The sequence below is a fragment of the Patiria miniata genome, unplaced genomic scaffold (assembly GCF_015706575.1).
Source record: "Patiria miniata isolate m_02_andy unplaced genomic scaffold, ASM1570657v1 HiC_scaffold_20, whole genome shotgun sequence".
Lineage (NCBI taxonomy): Eukaryota > Metazoa > Echinodermata > Asteroidea > Valvatida > Asterinidae > Patiria > Patiria miniata.
In genome coordinates this window covers 14,031,544-14,051,626 of record NW_024037059.1, presented here as the reverse complement: position 1 = coordinate 14,051,626, position 20,083 = coordinate 14,031,544, and the positions used below count along the sequence as shown (strand labels likewise).

At 40.4% G+C, this 20,083-nt stretch overlaps 1 protein-coding gene across 1 annotated transcript; it reads right to left on the bottom strand.

Annotated features, from left to right (window-relative positions):
• Window positions 1–229: 229 nt before the first annotated feature.
• LOC119727472 (mothers against decapentaplegic homolog 5-like) lies at window positions 230–19,879 on the bottom strand. Its single transcript, XM_038199362.1, has 6 exons — window positions 19,597–19,879; window positions 15,398–15,922; window positions 5,573–5,797; window positions 4,349–4,459; window positions 3,144–3,365; window positions 230–1,188 (listed from the first exon to the last, which is right to left on the bottom strand). The coding sequence occupies exons 2-6, from the start codon at window positions 15,795–15,797 to the stop codon at window positions 788–790; spliced, it is 1,359 nt and encodes a 452-aa protein (XP_038055290.1). The 5' UTR covers window positions 15,798–15,922; window positions 19,597–19,879; the 3' UTR covers window positions 230–787.
• Between the last annotated feature and the right edge of the window lie 204 nt (window positions 19,880–20,083).

Genomic DNA, 20,083 nt, shown 5'->3' with positions numbered 1-20,083 from the left:
ATGGAGTGGGTCATGCAATCGTTGCAGTTATTTCAATAGCACAATGCAAAGGGCAGTTCAACAATTTTGGACAATTTGGCAGACGCACTGCAACTTGAACAGCAACAGGTTTTTTTTTTAAGGTAACCTTTCAAGGTTTTGTTTCTTTGTCAATTAATGCTTGTTCCTAACAACATTCTCCAGGAATTGAATTATCCCATGAATTATGAACTCTCCAGGCTCACTAGTCTTTTTCCCACGGTAGATGCTTTGGTTTGTACTGTAACTATGTCGGCCAATTGCAACGCATCAACAGAACCGAGTGTCTCCCTGTAAGTCATGTAAGTTGTGTACATCTTTAGTGACAAAACTTAATTGTGGGGTGCAAAGCTTAATACCTCTTCACAAGCAATCCATCTAGTGCTGGAAATGTTGAGTGGAAAGTCATTTTTGTGTAACCTTATTCCTACTAATATTACATTTTTTTCTTTGTTCTTTTTTTTCTTCTTTTTTCACTGTTTGACTCACATAATATGTGGCTTCCATGCTTGATTTTGGTTTGGGCATCAGCAAACTGCTTGAACGGTAACTTCAGTTTCATCTGTAAAAATTATGTCACGACTTGGTTTCAAAACTGACAAATCTAACTTTGTATGCGAGTCAAGCACACATTCATGGCTCTGATCTAATCGGTAAGAATCATCTACTCCCTGAAGTACAGCCTGAACGAAACAAAGAATTCCTCCTTGGCATGATTGAGAATCAAGATAACAGACAGGAGACCCTGTGTAGCCTACCGTGGAGCTGATCACGAGACTGAGGAGATGGCGTTATGGGGAGAGCCCATCTGTGTCAGGACCTTATCTAGCCATTGCAGCGGTCCGTTCAGATGGATCTCAATCCAGCAGGGCGTACTGGTGACGTCCTGGCGGTGGTACTCGGCGCCCCAGCCCTTGACAAAGCTCATGCGGATGGTGCACATCTTGGTCAGCTCGTAGACGGCTTCGAAGCCGTGGTTGACGGACTGGGAGAGGAGAGCAGCAAACTCCTGGTTGTTGAAGATCTTGAGACTGCAGCCAGGAGGGATCTTACAGACGGTGGTTGGGTGGAAGCCATGACGATAGTTGCAGTTGCGGCTCTGGACAAAGATGCTGCTGTCACTCAGACATTCAGCGTAGACCTCACCCCCAACATAGTACAGATGAACACCTGCATGTCAAATGAAGGACAACAAAGCTTAAAATAAACACTTTCCCCAGGTCAAATAATAGACTTTAGGCTTTTTTCACTCTCTGATTACAGATACCAATACTCTGAACCACTGTCTGGTTGTTTACATTTTTGCTAGGATATCTCTGGAATCCTCTAAAATCTTCCTTCAAAATCTTCCACTGTGTGGGACACCAAACTACAGTAAACTCCGGCTAAACCGACATCGTACAACTCGTCAAATCGCTCAAGTCGGCCGTCTGACTAAAGTCCCGATTGTCCGTGATGCATTTCCATTCAATTTTTTATTTCTTAAGTCGGCATTTATAAGTCACCATTTTGCTCAAGTCGTCGTGTTACTCTCGGTCCCCTTTCCATATAAAGCATTACAAAATCCTTTGTGTAAGTCAGCATTCAACAAATCACGCATTGGCATCGACTTCCTGTACTGCGGTTGGCAAAGTGTCGAGTGAAAAGTGGTTTCGCACGGCACGTGATTGCTGCATGTATCGGTTTCGAAAAAGGGTGTCCCACTGCATACATCGCATATGCATCGTGAGCATATCAATACCAGTACCCCCTCTAGGCTGTATGCATGCGCTCTGTCCATTTTGGGGGTCGTCTTATTGAATGACTACTGCTGCAGTCAATGCGTGCGTGGTATATACCGGACCATGCACGCATTTAATTCGTTACCGTGCACGTACATATGTATCATGGTCTCTACTATCAATACTCCAAACGTGATGATACAATTCGAGGATTAAATTGCTGGATTCAACTCAAGCATTAAGGAGATAATCTAGGGTAAATTGAAGCCAATTAGTGCAATGAATCATGTGTGCAAAAGACCATTCATGTAAGTCGGCAAAATGACGACTTACAGCAGATTTCGGCATTCGTGTAAGTCGTCACAAATTCTCGGGTCCCGAGAGTGCCGGTTTAGCCGGAGTTTACTGTACATTCTCCGCACTTAAGGTAATATCTTAGTGGCTGGTCACTACCTTCATCAAGCCTACAAGATCCTCCAAAGCTCATTGTGGATTATAGAGGATCTGATCAATGTAGTCAAGTCTGCACAATTCAATCAGAAGTCAAGCAGTCCTTGGAGCCATTCAGTCTCAAGTCAAGTCACAAACTACAGTAAACTCCGGCTAAGTCAGCACTCTCGGGACCCAAGAATTTGTGACGACTTACGCGAATGCCGAAATCTGCTGTAAGTTGTCATTTTGCTGACTTACATGAATGGTCTTTTGCACACATGATTCATTGCACAAATTGGCTTCGATTTACCCTGATTTATCTCCTTAATGCTCGAGTTGAATCCAGCAAATTAATCATTGGAGTGTATCATCAAGTTTGGGGTATAGATAGTGGAGACCACGATACAAATGTACGTGCACAGTAACGAATTAAATGCGTGCGTGGTCCGGTATATACCACGCACGCATTGACTGCAGCACTAGTCATTGAATAAGACAACCCCCAAAATGGACAGAGCGCATGCGTACAGACTAGAGGGGGTACTGGTATTGATATGCTCACGATGCATATATATGCAAACCACTTTTCACTCGACACTTTGCCAACCCCAGTAGTCGATGCCAATGCGTGATTTGTTGAATGCTGACTTACACAAAGGATTTTGTAATGCTTTTTATGGAAAGGGGACCGAGAGTAACACGACGACTTGAGCGAAATGGCGACTTATAAAAGCCGACTTAGAAATAAAAAATTCAATGGAAATGCATTACGGACAATCGGGACTTTAGTCAGATGGCCGACTTGAGCAATTTGTCGAGTTGTACTATGTCGGTTTAGCTGGAGTTTACTGTGTGATACACTTACTGTTTTGTCACTTTGCAGCTCCGTTACCAATGTTTTGACTCGTGATCGACTAGTGATTTGACTTGTAATGGACTCAGTTACAACTCTGCTAACAGCCCAAATCATACCTTTACTGATGTGTCTCCTTGTGTTCTCAATGGTGGAATTTCTGTTGACATTGGAAAGCAATCCCAAGCAGAATCGATCTGTCTTGTTGGAGGGGTCGGTGAACCCATCCACAATCACGCTGGTACTGGATGCATGGAAGGGCTCTCCTACACGGTTATTGAGCTCATAGTAGGCCACGGAGCACCAGCATTGGGGCTCAGTGTACGTCACAGGTTGGACATCTGGAAAGAGCAGACCAATGTAAGAGTATTCATGTTTAATGTACATCAAAGACCTAACCCAGATCTATGGAGTTGCAGAGCAGAAAAGTTTGCTTAGTTATTTTCTGTTGTTGGCACGAGTCTGCTAATAGCCATTCATCGGCAATATACATTGCATGCAAAATTGGCTGATAACATATTTTTTTGTTATAGAAAAGTACTTTTTTGCTTAGCAAACTATCTGTGAGACTTAAAGGGAATGTACAACATTTGCTTTTACTGAAATGTTCGGATATAAATGGATTTGGAGGATTAGTACCGGTATCTGATAGAAAATATTGTTAAACTGACTTGTTTCACGTTTTGGGCTTATAGATGCTGGAAAAACCAAGAAAACCAATCATGTTCCAGTAGTCTGGTTCCCTGACCCCACTTAAGATTGAAACAAAGCAATTTATAGACTTTGGGGAATTGTAAGGTCAGATAATCAGTCAAGCAGGCTTGTACCCTTTTCACAGGTGTGAAATCAATTGCAAAGAAAATGCGAAATAACTAAATATGAAAATTTAGGAGCAGTTTTTGAAAAAAAGCCAGTTTTCTCCAACGCTGGTCGGCCGACCAGCGTTGGAAAAATACAATTTTTCTTGAAAATGTCAGCACACCAGGAGCCACGATTTACAGGATGCTTTAGACTGTCATTCCCTAGCAATCCAGTATGGTATTTCGTGATAACTTGATCATTTCCTTTTTTTTATGTTTGCAAATGTTGTATCTTCCCTTTAAGGGTTTGCATGGTGGACATGATCAATGAATGTGAGGTTTGCGGTAACATCATGTGAATGATATCTCTTTGTGAGCTGTGTGGTTCTGAGAAGTATGCTCTGTTCGTCGTAAGGAGACTGACTATCTGTGCTTAGCAGCTCCAAGATGTTGGTTATAATGTTGAAGGTCACTAGCACAGGTAACAAGGAGTATTGGTATCAAGGCTTGACTGTAATATTTACCTTGCAAGTTAATGTTAGTTTTAGTTGGCTGTGCAGATGATGTGTCCATAGGTGTTCCATCATTAGTGTTGCCATCATCAGAAGACATGTAAGCTGGTGGTGGGGTGTCAGCTGAAAGGTAATCATATGAATATTCCATCAATATCAACCTTCACCCCTTGAGTGATTTACTAGGAACCTTCCTCACTCTTACAAAATCCAACACCACATGGTAGCTCAGCACCCAAACTGTTGGACTCTGATTATGGTGGCATGCCTGACCCAAAAGCTTACTAGTGCAGTACTTACTCCAACAGAATCAAACAAAACATGCCGCTGGATTTTGAAGGGTTTGGGGCAGTTAGGGTTAATGAATATTTATTTATGCTAAAGTGCATATAATTATGCAGTGATACTGGCACCCAAGGTGTTACAATATAACCCCTGCTCATCAGCCCCATAAGTATTCTTTAGATCTCATTAGACACAGGAGAGTATACAGCTTGAGGACGCTATTTCGCACAATGGTTAAAGAGGTTGTGGAATGCTCGAAGACATTTCCGTCATTTTTTGGGTATATGTAGCCTAAGGTGTGATGAAATAAAAACGACTATTGTTTCTGTCATGAAATGAGTACAAAAGGTACTTTTGAGAGCTGTTTTCCAGGTCCTGTTCGACCCGAACGTGCAATTTGTGTAAAAGTCGTCGTTGCGGGCAGCAAACAAAACACGGTAAATCGTGACGTAATAAACAGGACACCCGATGCAGAGTAGCATATATATGAGTCCTGTTTATTACGTCACGATTTAGTGTGTTTTGTTTGCTGCCCGCAACGACGACTTTTACACAAATTGCACGTTCGGGTCGAAACAGGACCTGAAAAATAGCTCTCAAAAGTACCTTTTGTACTCATTTCATGACAGAAACAATAGTCGTTTTTATTTCATCACACCTTAGGCTACATATACCCGAAAAATGACGGAAATGTCTTCGAGCATTCCACAACCTCTTTAAATTTGTAAAAAACTAAGACTTGACCCCTAACCCCCTCCCTCACTTCCCACACCTTCCGACCCCAAATTCTCCCCCCCCCCCCATACTAACCCCACATAGCAATAGCTATGGAATATTTTCTTAATGTATTCCCAAGTAAGGCTTTACTTCCTTTCTTTCATTTTCAGATTTTTTTTTTAATTTGAGAGGTTATCCATTCCAGAATGCCACGTTTTGACAGGAATGCCTTACCAGGAACCCCATATGGACTGCTGGGGCTAGAGCTAGCCGGGGAGAGCTGAGGTCCACCAGGGGAGCCAGGGTGATGAGGTGACAGTCCCTGGTTGCCTTGCTGCTGAAAGCTCTGTGGGTATGTGGCGTTGTGTGGATAGGGAGGATCAGGCAGGCTGCGGTAGGGTAGCAGGCTGTGAGAGGGGACTGATTCGCTGTGACGTGGCACCAACACTGGCGGAAGAACTAGAATATACAGCGGAGACACCAACAAATTTTGATTAAAGGGAATGTACATCAATAGCTTTTGCTGTAATTTTCAGAAACGAACTATTTTGAGGGGTTAGTATAACAGATCAAATATTGTTACACTGACGTGTTTGAGGTTTCGTGTTCGAAAAATGCTGGAAAAACCAAGAAAACCAAAAATGTTCAAGTAGTCTGGTTCCCTGACTCCACTAAAGATGAAATGGATCAATTTATAGATGCCGGAAAATTGTAAGGTAATGGAACCACTCTAACTGGCCTGCACCCGTTCATGTATGTAACCAATAGCAAACAAAATTTGGACTGAAAAAAAGGGTAAATTTGGAGCAGTAGTTTAATAATAGTTAGGTTTTTCCAACGGTGGTCGGCCGACCACCATTGGAAATTTATGCAAAATATCACTTTTCTTCAAAACGACTTCACACCTGTTGCCATAATTTTACAAGATGCTTTAGACTGTCATTTACCAACATCCTAGTAAGGTATTTTGTAAAAAAAATTGTAGTTTTGTTTTTCGATGTTTGCAAATATGTTGTATATTCCCTTTAATCAAAAGATCTGTGAGAGACAAATGTAGTAAACTTTACAAGACAGTTGCAGTAGTAACTCATGACGTACATTTCTAGAGGGAATTTCAAAGATTTTTCAGGCAAGATTTGGAAGCTTGGCGTTCATTCTGCATTGAAACCAAATGTGGCCCCTGACACTGGAATCAAAAACTAGAAAATGTCTTCCAACTGAAGCGTAAACATCAAGGACTGAGAATAAGAATAATGTTGGAATGAATCTTAGATTGTCCAAAATCTGCTTAGAAGCCGGGTGGTCAGGCAGAACTTTGAAAACTTTATTTGATAAAATGATTAAGGCATGCCAGCCATGCATTCCAAAAAACTGAGAGACTGTTTCTGTAAATTCTGAAGATGAAATGAAAAAGTCTTTGAAATCATCTGTGAAAGTAATTACATGTTCAGAGCATTGTATGGATTTCTATTATTGTCACACTTCGTGGCTGGTACTCCACTAGCAGCTCATAAAAGCTTTTTAAATGAAACATTCAAGGACTAACAGATAAAAATCATCAAATGACAAATGTTTGAAAACTACATGTTGAAGTCACAGCTAGAAAGATGAGCAAAGCTGGCTGCGTGTATTTGTGGATTTTCTTGCTGGAGTCTAATGGCAAGATTTCACACTCCGGGTAACAAAACACCCAAGGACTCGGGATAAATTCACTGGCATCAATTTATGACATTTGTTGGATTCTTGTAAATGCCTCGACTCCACCAAGTCTGTATTGTGCAACGCTATGACCCTCTGTGCACATAAACACTGCGCTGTTAAGATATACCCACTGATAACACCATACTACCAAATCTATATTTATTCCCTAACTGTGGTTAGTCCACATCTATCTACAGGGGACGGTGAATTCTTGACAGGAATGCGGGGACCTTCTTTTTGGCTTCATCAACAGCTTTTCTTAACACATATTTCCCATTGGTGCATGTTGATTTAATCAAAATGGGGTACAGCTTAAGGTCATTCCAGGTTTCTGTCTGAAACAGAGACCTGTGATATACCATTATTCTAGACTGCATATTTTTAACATGGACGGCCGGCCGGGAAAGTCATGTTACACTTTCCTGTTTTCTTTGAACTTCGGTTGTGAAAGTCAATTACTCAACCACAATCCAGACACCATGGCAACTCAAAAGTCACCAAGAACCATTTTGGCACCATTAAAATGTTTTCTGTTTAACAGAAACTGTTGTCACTCAGCCAAATATGTTATATTTAAACAGATGTGTACATGTACAAATAACGAACCAAGACATCTCACAATATAAATCAAAAGACAGACCCCCCCCCCCATTTTGTTTAAATGCATGCCCCCCCCCCCTTTCCCAGCCCTAAAATCCCTGAAAAGTAAGGCACTGAATAACTTGTTTGAGGGGCCATGATATGTCAACACAAGGGGCAGACAGAAACTATAAACTGGTGCCAAAATGACTACCCATCTGAAATCTGAGCCCAGAATGAGTGCTGCTATAAAGTGATTGGGGTCAGGCCTGGGTGTTTGCTGTGCTACACCCCGAAGGCATTGTAATGAGCTGCTGGGATTGTGCAATACAATAGGCAATAGGAGGGAATTGCTGTGGGGTGGAATAGTGGCCTGATTTCTGTAAGAATTGGTCTCTGTTCCTTGCTCTATGGTCTGTCTATGTGCAACCAAATATCAAATTGGTGTGACTTGTAAAGATGTTCAGCGACAGTTATTTTTTGCAGTGGCACCAGGCGCGCACAAGTCGCGCTCGGGTACATGGTAGTATGCACGCACTCTGGGCTCCTTGGACCAGATTTGGCTACCAAAACGCGTGCGTGCCTTGTCTTTAAGAACACGTGCGGCATGCGCGGTGGCATGGCACCACTGCTAAAATGGTTTTTAATTTTGTTTGGCGAATTACACTATAGATTTCATACTAATTACTAAGCCACACAGATCCTCAAAAATCCAATAGGACATTTTAAAAGATTTTACAAGATTCAAAAAAGTACAGCCCAATGACCGCTTGAAGACCCTTGAAACAGTGCGCCCATGAAACTGTGGATCCCGCACAGTGGTAGCATTTGGAGATTTAGGTAAACTTTTTGCAAAAATGCCAAAGATTGAGGGTAATTTTAATTACTTGCAAGGTAACAGTATAGATAATGTATCTCAAATTTAACATAAATCAGAAAAAGAAATACATTCGAAATGCAGTACACTGCACTATTTCTTTTGTGCTAATATATGCCTGCGTACTGCAAACGATTTATCACTGCTTTAGACCACTGCACTTTACACTCGGGTAACAATAAGAAACCACACATTGAATTCATGTACAATTACATGAATGGAAATGGATTAAGTTACCTTTATGGGACTAGCCTTGACCAGAATCTTAATTAACACTGTGTGTGAACTGACCTGAAACCTAAAGCTATTTCCTTCATAATGAAACTATGCGCTACACAAATCTGCATGTGTTGTAAAAGTAGCTTGTAAATAATTAGGTAAATGAAAATATAAATGTACATTGTATAGTGCTCACCAGAACTTGTCATTCTTCAGGGTGTAAGGTTGCAAGAAGGACAAGTCGTCCAAAAATTTGGCTACAAATTCTGGTGAGCACTTACACTTAAAGGGAATGTACAACATTTGCTTTTGGTGCAATTTTCAGAAATAAATGGATTTGGAGCATTAGTATGTTATAGCAAATATTGTCGAAATGACTTGTTCCACGTTTTGGGCTTGTAGATGCTGGAAAAAACCATGAAAACCAATCATGTTCTTGTAGTCTGGTTCCCTGACCCAACTTCAGATGAAACGGAGCAATCATGACTTTGGGAAATTGTAATGTCAGAGAATCAGTCTAGCAGGCTTGTACCCCTTCACAGGTGTGTAAATCAATTGCAAAGAAAACGCGGAATAACTAATTATGAAAAATTAGGGGCAGTTTTTGAAAAAAAAGCCAGTTTTCTCCAACGCTAGTCGGCCGACCAGCGTTGGAAAAATACAATTTTTCTTGAAAATGACAGCACACCAGGAGCCACAGTTTTACAGGATGCTTTAGACTGTCATTCCCTAACAATCTAGTGAGGTATTTCGTGATTATTTGATCAATCCGTTTTGCGATGTTTGCAAATGTTGTATCTTCCCTTTAAATTTATATTTTCATTTACCTCTTCACTAGTGCTACGCAGCACCCCATTTTGTTGTGAATATTTTTAGTAGGTTTCCTTTCCAAAAAAATCTTCCGTTCAGCAAGTCCTCCAAAATTGAAAAACCTCTAGGTGTATTTGGGAAGATCTGGCAGGGTATTAATTTTGTTCAAACGTGAGCTTAACCATATGTTCACCCTACCACTATGTCATTGTGTATAGGGAGGTGGCTCTGTCAACTTGACATGTCTACTGAACATATTTGCTGGTCTGTATGCAAAAAATTCATCCTGCCGACATGACCTGTTTGACCCCAATCTGTGCCGAGCTGCCAACTCACTGTCTAGAGCATATGCTGTCATTCACAAATCCTCTTCAGCCCTTGAGCTTGTGTGTCATGCATAAACAGCCAGGCTACATGTACATCATCTACATGTAAATACAGTGTCAGCCAGTCTTATTTAAAGGGAATATACAACATTTGTAAACATCGAAAAATAAAACTACCAAGTTTTTGCGAAATACCTTAACAGGATGTTGGTAAATGACAGTCTAAAGCATCCTGTAAAATTATGGCACCTGGTATACTGTCATTTTCAAGAAAAGTGGTATTTTTGTATCAATTTCCAACGCTGATCGGCCGATCAGCGTTGGAAACAACTGGCTTTTTTTCAAATACTGGCCCCAATTGACCATTGCACTTGTTTGCAATCGATTACAAACCTATGAACGGGTACGAGCCAGCTAGACTGGTTCCCTGACCTTACAATTCCCCAATGTATGTAAACTGCTCTGTTTCTTCTTATATGGAGTCAGGGAACCAGACTACAGGAAAATGATCGTTTTTCTTGGTTTTTATAGCATTTTCGAACCCAAAACCTCCAAAAAGTCAGTGTAACTATATTTGCTTTATATTTCCAACCCCCCAATTCCATCCATTTCTGAAAATTACAGCAAAAGCAAATGATGTATATTCCCTTTAATGATATAACTACATGTACATCAAGTCTACACAATAGCCATGCACAAATACATAGGAGTGCCATCACTTGTAAAACAGTGAGTTTGTTTTGTTTTTTAGCTTGATGGAAAATGAAAGGAGGATTAAAATATGTACCAACTCAAGTCAAAATCAAATACAACCTTCATTTATTGTTATAATTTGATTAAAATTTTGCTCTAAAATTACTTTCTGCTCGCATTTTTCCCCATTTTTTTTTTTTTAATGAGGGGTCCTGTTTATTGAGCTGACAGAATATGGTAGGAGGTAATTTCAAAGTTCAAAACCAAAACAAGACAACTGTTCAGCAAGACTTACTGAAGTACTGGTGACGTCACCCTAGCTCCAAGCATAAAGGGAGGCATTTGATTAACGTGAGAAATTTGATTACCCTGGCCCAGCAAATAGACAGTAGTACGTGTTGCCAGGATTGCTCCTGTATCAGCCTGGGGGCTCTGGCCTTATATTCACACACAGAGAGATCTCCGTTTTTTGTGACTCATTTTGAATCCTACACAAAGAGTGTCTCATATGAATCCAATAATGAAGAGACCACAGATACTTGATATTCCAAAATTCCTATACATGGGCTGCTCATTATACTTTCAGTTGCTGATAAATTATGGAGATTGTGTACAACAGAAAATTGCTGGCATCAATTTAAATTCTTAATGCACTCAAGCTCATAAAATGCTGTCTATCATTTACAATATAAAATGCATTTTTTTTTATCCCCAAAAGAAAGTAGAAATTTTACCTTTTGCACAATCTTCTTTCCAGAACACTGTTTTTCCTTTAACCCAACTCCCTAGTGTCTTTTACTACATGTAGGAACTGGACCAAGTCCATCAAAATCCATCAATCACTGTGCGTCCAATACAAAACTGTACATGACAGAATGGAATCCACCACTGCACTGACACACTGGTTGACATTCATGGACTTGCTAAACATGGCTTTTATCACAATAGCAGTACAGGAAGCTAGGCAAAATCAATCAGATACCCCTAGCACTGCTTCAGGCCATTAGGCCCAAGTCCATCATACTCCATGATCAATATTTAGTCACACCAGGCCTTCTGGACCAAGTCCCCCAACATCCACCAAAATGGGGAGATGGATTTTGATGGAGGTGGTTGGGGTTAATCACAAATTTCAAAAATTGTTCAAAATCTATTTCTTACAGTTTCATGCCATCCAAAGTACCTCCACTTGGGGTCACAAGCAACCGAAATGTAATTCCTGATCCCTTCCTAAAAATAACCAAGATCTTAAGAGGAAAGCAGGGCAGGAAAGAGGGAGTGTTGAAATGCGGTCAATTGCTGCCTGTTTCTCTGAGCTGTGCTTCCTGAGAGGTGATACCCTGAACACCACAGACAGACACCGGTTTCCTGAAACAAGCCTTTAACTGGTACAACTACAAGGCACTTTGCGACAGGATGCAACAATTACACCTTCATGAACTAGGGCAGGGGAACTTTGCACAATGCCAACAAAACATATTCACAGTTTCTTTATGTCAATACTGCCTGTCTGTACAAGGTCCTTGGATGTGGAAGTAAAGCTCTTATAACAAGGATCTGCAATAAAGATTGTATCTTATATTGATCGCCACTTGTTATTTCCTTTATTGGGTGCTTCTCTCTTAAAGGGAATGTACAACATTTGCTTTTGCTGGAATTTTCAGAAACAAATGGATTTGGAGGATTAGTATGTTAGAGAAAATATTGTTAAACTGACTTGTTTCACGTTTTGGGCTTGTAGATGCTGGATAAAACCAAGAAAACCTATCATGTTCTTGTAGTCTGGTTCCCTGACCCCACTTAAGATGAAACGGAGCAATTAATTCACTTTGGGGAATTGTAAGGTCAGAGAATCAGTCTAGCAGGCTTGTACCCCTTCATAGGTGTGTAATCAATTGCAAAGAAAAGTCAGAATAACTAAATATGAAAAATTAGGAACAGTTGTTGGAAAAAAAGCCAGTTTTCTCCAACGCTGGTCGGCCGACCAGCGTTGGAAAAATACGGTTTTTCTTCAAAATGTCAGCATTCCAGGAGCCACGATTTTAAAGGATGCTTTAGAATGTCAGTCCCTAACAATCCAGTAAGGTATTTCGTGATAATTTGATCATTTCGTTTTTTGATGTTTGCAAATGTAGTATCTTCCCTTTAACAACTGGTGCAACTGACATGGTGAAATTCTAGCATGAGGCTCTTTATAATAAGTTAAAGGGGCATTCAGCACATCTGCTCTGAGAGCTCTCACATGTGCTGTGTGGTTTATATGCATTTACGGATCATCTCTGAATCAAAAATTTTTGCGAAATCTCTAGCAAGCGACTCCTGTAAACAAAGGTATTGTTACAACTGCCTGTACGGGTGCAAACCATGGCGCACTATTTTCTGGCATGAATTCACTTTACATGCAAATAAAGGCCCATATTTTTGTTTGTCTCAATCTTTAGACTTTTAGTGAGCCTGGTTCAAGCCTAGTCCGAAAATTTGGGACTCTCAATACTGTGTATGAGAGTCCCAAAACTTAAGGTATTGAAAACATGCAAAACAAGAAAATAGACTGGCACCTATAAAACAACCAGTCCAAGACAGCTTCAGTCCTGCATCAATCAACCATGCCAAAAGAATTTAAGAAACATGTGGCATGAAGTGGGAACTAGTCTCAATTTTCACACATTTCTCCATAGTCAAGCCACCAGACTATTGACACTGAATGAAGAGGTCAGTCTTTTCAAATAGTTGGACCATGGATGGACATGCACCAGTCTAGTATTTAGCCCCATTTTGAAACCACTTTACTTCCCTCTCATGTGCAAAATATTGAAGAAAAGTCTCCTTTAAAAATTGAATTGAGTCTGCAAACTTGGTAGGTGAAATACTGAGGACATTTTCTTTGCCCCAGTGGAATTTTTGGAGAAATTTGCTGGCTAAACTGTGAGTAAAGTGGGCCTGATTTAGTTTTGCACGTTTCAGAGCACTCCAGAGCCCCGTCTGGTTCAAGCCTAGCCTGATCTCAGCATTTCCACAGTTTCATGAAATCGCTTTCCGCTGCGCTACAAGTATCTCCCACGGTTGCCCAATGAATCATTGATCCTGAATCACAAAGTGTAACACGACACCAGTCTGCCATCCAATGGAAATGGTCATCCAGACTGCTTTCATATTCAGCAAATATCAGCGCATGTCCAGAACAGGTCATGATTCATTGTATAAAATATTTTTAAAAAGTGTGAAGTAATCTCAAATCAATTTACTAAAATGTACTGAAACAATTGGAAAATGATTTAAGAAAAAGTCTTACTGTATTTGGCAGGAATATTTTGAATAAATGCAATCTCTCCCCCCCCCCCAAAAAAAAATAATTAAAATAAATTTAAAGCCATTGTATTCAACTGTTAACAGTATTTCAATTAAATTTCACAGATTTTTATGCCCGGACCACAAGAGACAAAAAAGGAAGGACCAATATATTTCCAGAGCAAAAGCTGACGCCAGCATCAGCAGAAAACAATTTTGCAGAAAAAAAACACATATTACAAAAATGAATCATGCATCTGGTGTCTGGTATTTTGACAGCTTAATATGTTCAGCCCACACTCAGTCCTGTCAACACCTGTCAACAATAGAACACTCAAACCCCCAATAACACAATGCACCCAACACTGTGACTCATTTCCTGCATGAACTGCTCGACACTAACTAACACCCACAGACACATTCAATGCAGGGTTCATATGCCAAGCAGGGGTTGGCCACAAGCATTTCCCAAACTCTTTATAAAGACTGATTTATCAGTCTGAAAAGTCAAGAAATACCTAAATTTCCTAATTTGATTGAGCGGCACATGTGCATTCATACATCACTCTGTACACAGCAGGATCCAAGTGCAGAAATTATGGTTTCAACTCAACTCAATGGACAGCATTAAACATTGCAACGTTTGCAATGGGTCCAATCTACAATCATTGATTCAATTGAAGACATGACTTCATCACTTCCAAGAATTTGGACAGATCTTATTCGAAGTAAACAGCTTGACGCTGCCATATAAAATACGTGACTCATGCAACAGACAAATTGCGGTCAGTGATCATAATGTTTTTTTTTTAAATATTAGAAAATGGATGCTGGATGAAATATTACAAAACAGCATGTGAGCTTATTCGACATGCTACATGTACTTGTATCTTGTCAGAATCCAGCAATGGGGCTTTTTGAGTTCCAATATTAATTTAAGAGCAGTCGTTATTGTGCAATGCCCCATGTTCCTCCCAACATGTGGAAACACAGCTGAACCGGTATTAACCCATTCTAGGAAACAGCCAGGACTCGTAATGATTCAACCAAACACCAATTCACGCTCCATTGATCAGGCCCAAGGTTGATAGCAGTTCATGGTTTTCTCCAAGGGGGATTAGCTCCCAATGGAGCTAGTGTGTGTTGATCAGTACAACTGGACAATGGGTTAGTTGCAAGCTTGGGAAATAATAAAGGGTTCACTCAGCCTAATTAATCCCTTATAAGTGCAATATGGCTTCACTGCTTGCGCGCTTTAATTCAATGATTTCTTAGATTTTTTTCAAACACAGCCATGATGCCTATTATCTTTTTTTCAACAATCAGGAGGAAATGATTTTCTGAGGAACATCAATGCATATTTTATGTTTGCATGTAAACAAATATTATTCAACTCACAGGTCAAGGATGATGTTTTTGGTTGAGATTAATGTGCTTTACAAGAAACAATATCTGAATTTGAACAACTTGTTGGAGGTCTTCAAGAACTATCACAGCACTAATGCAAGTTTGTGATTTTATTCAACAAGTTCATTTAAGGAAGCAAACAATTGGACGAATAATTACCTGGACTTTCTACTCTCTTGTAGTGGTACGGGTTGATGCAAACCTCTTTCTGTTTCTTGCCAAACGCGTACTCACAGACGTCAAGCGCCTTCAGCTCATGGTGACTCTGCAGATCGGGCCAGCGCCACACGCGACAATAAATAACATGAGGGAGCCCTTTCCGATGCGAGACCTGCAGCCTCCCGTCAAGTGACCTGGGTATTGTGACACATTTGCTGGCTTCTCCGGGGCGCGACAGGGCTTTTTCAAGGTCCTCCATGGCACCTTTCTTCTTCTTGAGTTTCTTGACGAGTGAGTCTACAGCCTTCTCGGCCCATTTCTCCTCCTCATCTCCTTGCTTCCAGCCCAGGAGCCGCTTCACCACTGGGCTGGTGAAGGAGAACAGACTGGCCATGGACATGGTTGCTCTACTGTCTTGTTAGTGGACAACCCAGCTTGATCACTCCTTACTGTCTATGCACTGGTGGTTCAACTGTTGACCAATGACTAAGATGACACTGAAGTCCCCTGGTCAACTTGGTAAAACTGTGAAAACAGGGGGGAGAAAGGAAAAGCTAAGTCTGATTTTAATATGAGCATACAAAGCCACTACCAAGGTCCAAGAGTTGCCCAGGTTACACCTTAGCTCATCCACATGCATCTGCAGAACTTACTTTAAAATCAGTACACTTCAAAGTTAATGTCATTACCTTTTCTAAAACTGCTTACCAACGAGCAGCAGATTCCTCTAACTCTGACAGTGTAACAACCAAAATGTGAGTAACAAAGTTCCCAAACTGGTGCTTTATGCCAAGGAAAAAGAGATGACATCAGCACATTGGACATAATGTGAAGACGTTAACAGCTTATTGGTGATGCACTAATCAAATCCTGTCAATTACTGTACTTTGTTCAAAGCCACTTTCTTCAGCTTGTACTTGTAAATCCCAGCCCAATTAACCACTTTGCGACATATCCGCTATCTTTTGCAGACAAGTGCAAACTTGTACAGCGTTTCCGTTCTGGTAATTGTTTTCCAGCAGGTGATTTGAATCTTAACGATGAACAAGTACAAGTAGTCTTAAGTGGTTAGTGTCTCAAGGTTAAATGACAGACATGTTGATGCACAAATCTTAGGGTTGACAACTCCGGGGTCGCAGTGCTGCATACTCATCCACTGAGGCAATGATCCGAGGTTTTATATGGAGAACTTCAGCAAATGTAGGTCAGGAAATGTTTTAAAGGGAATATACATCATTTGCTTTTGCTGTAATTTTCAGAAATGGATCGAATTGGGGGGTTGGAAATATATAGCAAATTTAGTCACACTGACGTTTTTGAGGTTTTGGGTTCGAAAATGCTATAAAAACCAAGAAAAACAATCATTTTCCTGTAGTCTGGTTCCCTGACTCCATTTAAGAAGAAACAGAGCAGTTTACATAAATTGGGGAATTGTTAGGTCAGGGAACCAGTCTAGCTGGCTTGTACCCGTTCATATGTGTGTAATCGATTGCAAACAAGTGCGATGGTCAACTGGGGCCAGTATTTGGAGAAAAAAAGCCAGTTTTTTCCAACGCTGGTCGGCCGATCAGCGTTGGAAATTGATACAAAAATACCACTTTTCTTGAAAATGACAGTATACCAGGTGCCATGATTTTACAGGATGCTTTACACTGTCATTCACTAACGGTCCAGCAAGGTATTTCAAAATGATTTGGTAGTTTTATTTTTTGATGTTTGCAAATGTTGTATTTTCCCTTTAAGTGCATGGGCTAATCTAATGGAGCTGTTGAAAAGCTGTACTAACTAAGCGCACACATATTTCATCAAGGTATCCACAAAGTATTAAGGCATCATCATGTCACTGACGAACTGAAGTGTCACATCATAGATGAATGTGTCATAATCACATGCCCCTTTTCTTAAGTATGTTGGGTGCTTTCCACTCAAGCAAACATTGCCAACGTTCACTATATTTTTGTGCACAGCCAATGCAAAATCATTGGCAACATTTGCACTGTTTGCGTAAGTGTTGGGAAAAGTTCCATACTCGGATGTCAATTTATCTGCTGCCAAACATATTAATTGTCACCTCACCTTGTCGTTTGAACCAAGAGAAATCCAGGAAGCTGTGTAAAGGCGAAAAAATTTTACTCAAAATGTGTTTTTAGTGCACATTTTGGATGCATACGTCGTGCAGAACTAACTTGAGGCAGCCGGTCAAAACTGATTGTAGTGGCTGAAAGACAGCGGTACGTTACACGTGACATCAACAACCATGACGTCGCATGAGCCTGCCAATGATAGTGCAATACGTCATTATGAATATTTATTTTGTCATGAATATTTAGTTTATTTCAATGGATACTTCAAATACGTCCAAAGATTGATTATTGCAACAGCGATCGTGCGCGACCTAGCGGTTAAGAGTCTCGTGTATCAAGCAAGCGTCAGAGGTCGAATCCTGATGAAGTAACTGACTGATTAATAAATAGAAATTAAGGAAAGGAGAAGGTGAGAGTAGAGGAGGGAAAGTGGAGGAATAACCATAAAAGATGTAACTTTTGGCGCTAGAAAATTAATTGAAAAAAGTGACGTCCGAGTATGGAATTTTTTCCTAAGTGGTTCCCACCCCTGGTTCAACTCTCTTGCAGAAGTGAAATGTAAATGGAGAGGGTCAACATATGGCCCAGGATGTAAACTGTTGTGACATTCAATTTCAAAACAATCCCAAAAATGTATTTAATTGTATGACCATGATGACTATGCCCCATGACACTATATGGAGTGTCATGGCCTAGCGGAAAAGCACCGGACTCATGTTCTGGTGTTTCAGAGACAACAGTGACCTGGGTACTAGCCCGCCGGCGGACACTTGTGCTCTTAAGCAAGGCACTTAACCATTAATTAAGCCGTAGGTCCCGTGCACGTAAAAGAACCCAGTACTAGGCCTAAACACTTATTGCTAAGAGAAGGGGTTTGCCCCGGTGTTTCTGGCATCCTGTATAAACTCCGACGTGGAGTATTTAGGAGAAGAACCAACCAAGAACAATTAAGAACCAAGAAGTAAGAATATGGCTTAAGTGCAGTAAGGTGAACATGGTGAATGAATTCAGAATTTTGATCTTTCGTGGTTTCGAAATGATCATGTCGTATGGTGCGTTTTTATTCCTCCATGATTGGCCTGAACTTAACTGAATGTGACCTGTCACAACCAGCCGAGCTGCAATTTATGAGGGCTACATGTACTCAACTGCTTAGCCCCATAAATGTGGCCTATTTACTGGACTGCCTCCGTAAACATAGGCCACACATCCACATGTACAAAAATCGTGTCGACGGAGCCAAATTTTGATTTTCACATTTAGGCTTAGTTTGTAGGGTTTTTTTGCTTTAGAAGCATACTCACCCTCTTTACAGGCTAATCAGAAAGTGCTGCCTTTTTCAGATGTCTAATTTTTGTGAAATTTCATGTTGAAATTTTGATACGCAAACGTGTAAAAATGAATCTGGAAATTTCACGAAAAATATACATCTGAAAAAGGCAGCACTTTCTGATTAGCCTATAAAGAGGGTGAGTATGCTTCTAAAGCAAAAAAAACCTACAAACTAAGCCTAAATGTGAAAATCAAAATTTGGCTCCGTCGACACGATTTTTGTACATGTGGATGTGTGGCCTATGTTTACGGAGGCAGTCCAGTAAATAGGCCACATTTATGGGGCTATCAACTGCTCAACACGCACAGCACGCTGAATCGCAAGGCACAAACCGCGCGTGCGCGCAGGAAAATCGTGATTTCTACCCCAAGAAACTGTTCAAAATTGCAACACGGGTGTCATTAGAATTGAGAAAAATCTGGTTTTGATTGTGGTCATTTTTTATCAATAAACACATTTTTGACTCTAATTTGTTCAAAACAAAACAGGGGCCCTACACTTCACGATCGCCGTTCAACTTCAACGGCATGTCTCCTTCAAATCGTGTCAGGAAATTTGCGTAATCAGAATATTTATAGTAAAAATTAAACTCAATAGGAAATTTAACAATCACTTCGAGTAAACAGGAAAAGGTTAGATTTACACAATTCTAAGTCTACCATGCGGTATTTTCATTATAAACACGAGTTCTGTCTCGATCAAAATGGCTGCCCAATTCGTGCAGCTCACAAATTCAGAAATTTATTTTTCTGACAAATCGTGACAAGAACGCATCTACTCACCATTAACAAACACCGAGCCACTCACGTTAATTCCACTATTCCTCAGGATGCCGGCAGTCAAACACCTTGACTGAACAGATATTTCTGGCACTTCGTAAAGGTGTAAATTGTAAGTAACTTAGTTCATTTTCATGTGCACGTACCTTCATTGCATTCATAGTGCACACAGCGCAAATACGTGTACGACTATCATGATACTACATACAGCGATAATACCCCCAGCGCTACGTATAATACACATCATGTACATGTGTACACATTGCAGCACTGTGTAGTATTTTTGGCGACAGGAAGACTGTCACTGTTGGCGTTATTAATACACAACTTATCCTTCCGCGCAACCGTTTTATCCATTTTACCGCGTTTCTCTGCATTCCTAATCAAATTAAATTGTCTTATATAGTTTAGAAATCAAAATTAACAGATTCTGAATGAAACCCGATGATTTCGGAAACGGAAAATTGTAGATTCATGAAGGATTTTTTCG

What these genes read in the sequence shown, in the direction of transcription:
- LOC119727472 (XM_038199362.1), bottom strand. Translation starts at nt 15,797, where the DNA reads ATGTCCATGGCCAGTCTGTTCTCCTTCACCAGCCCAGTGGTGAAGCGG. An exon ending in CAGTCCATATGGGGTTCCTG is followed by an intron (nt 4,460 to 5,572) that starts GTAAGGCATTCC and finishes ATTACCTTTCAG; the next exon opens with CTGACACCCCACCACCAGCT. An exon ending in AAGGAGACACATCAGTAAAG is followed by an intron (nt 1,189 to 3,143) that starts GTATGATTTGGG and finishes TTTGACATGCAG; the next exon opens with GTGTTCATCTGTACTATGTT.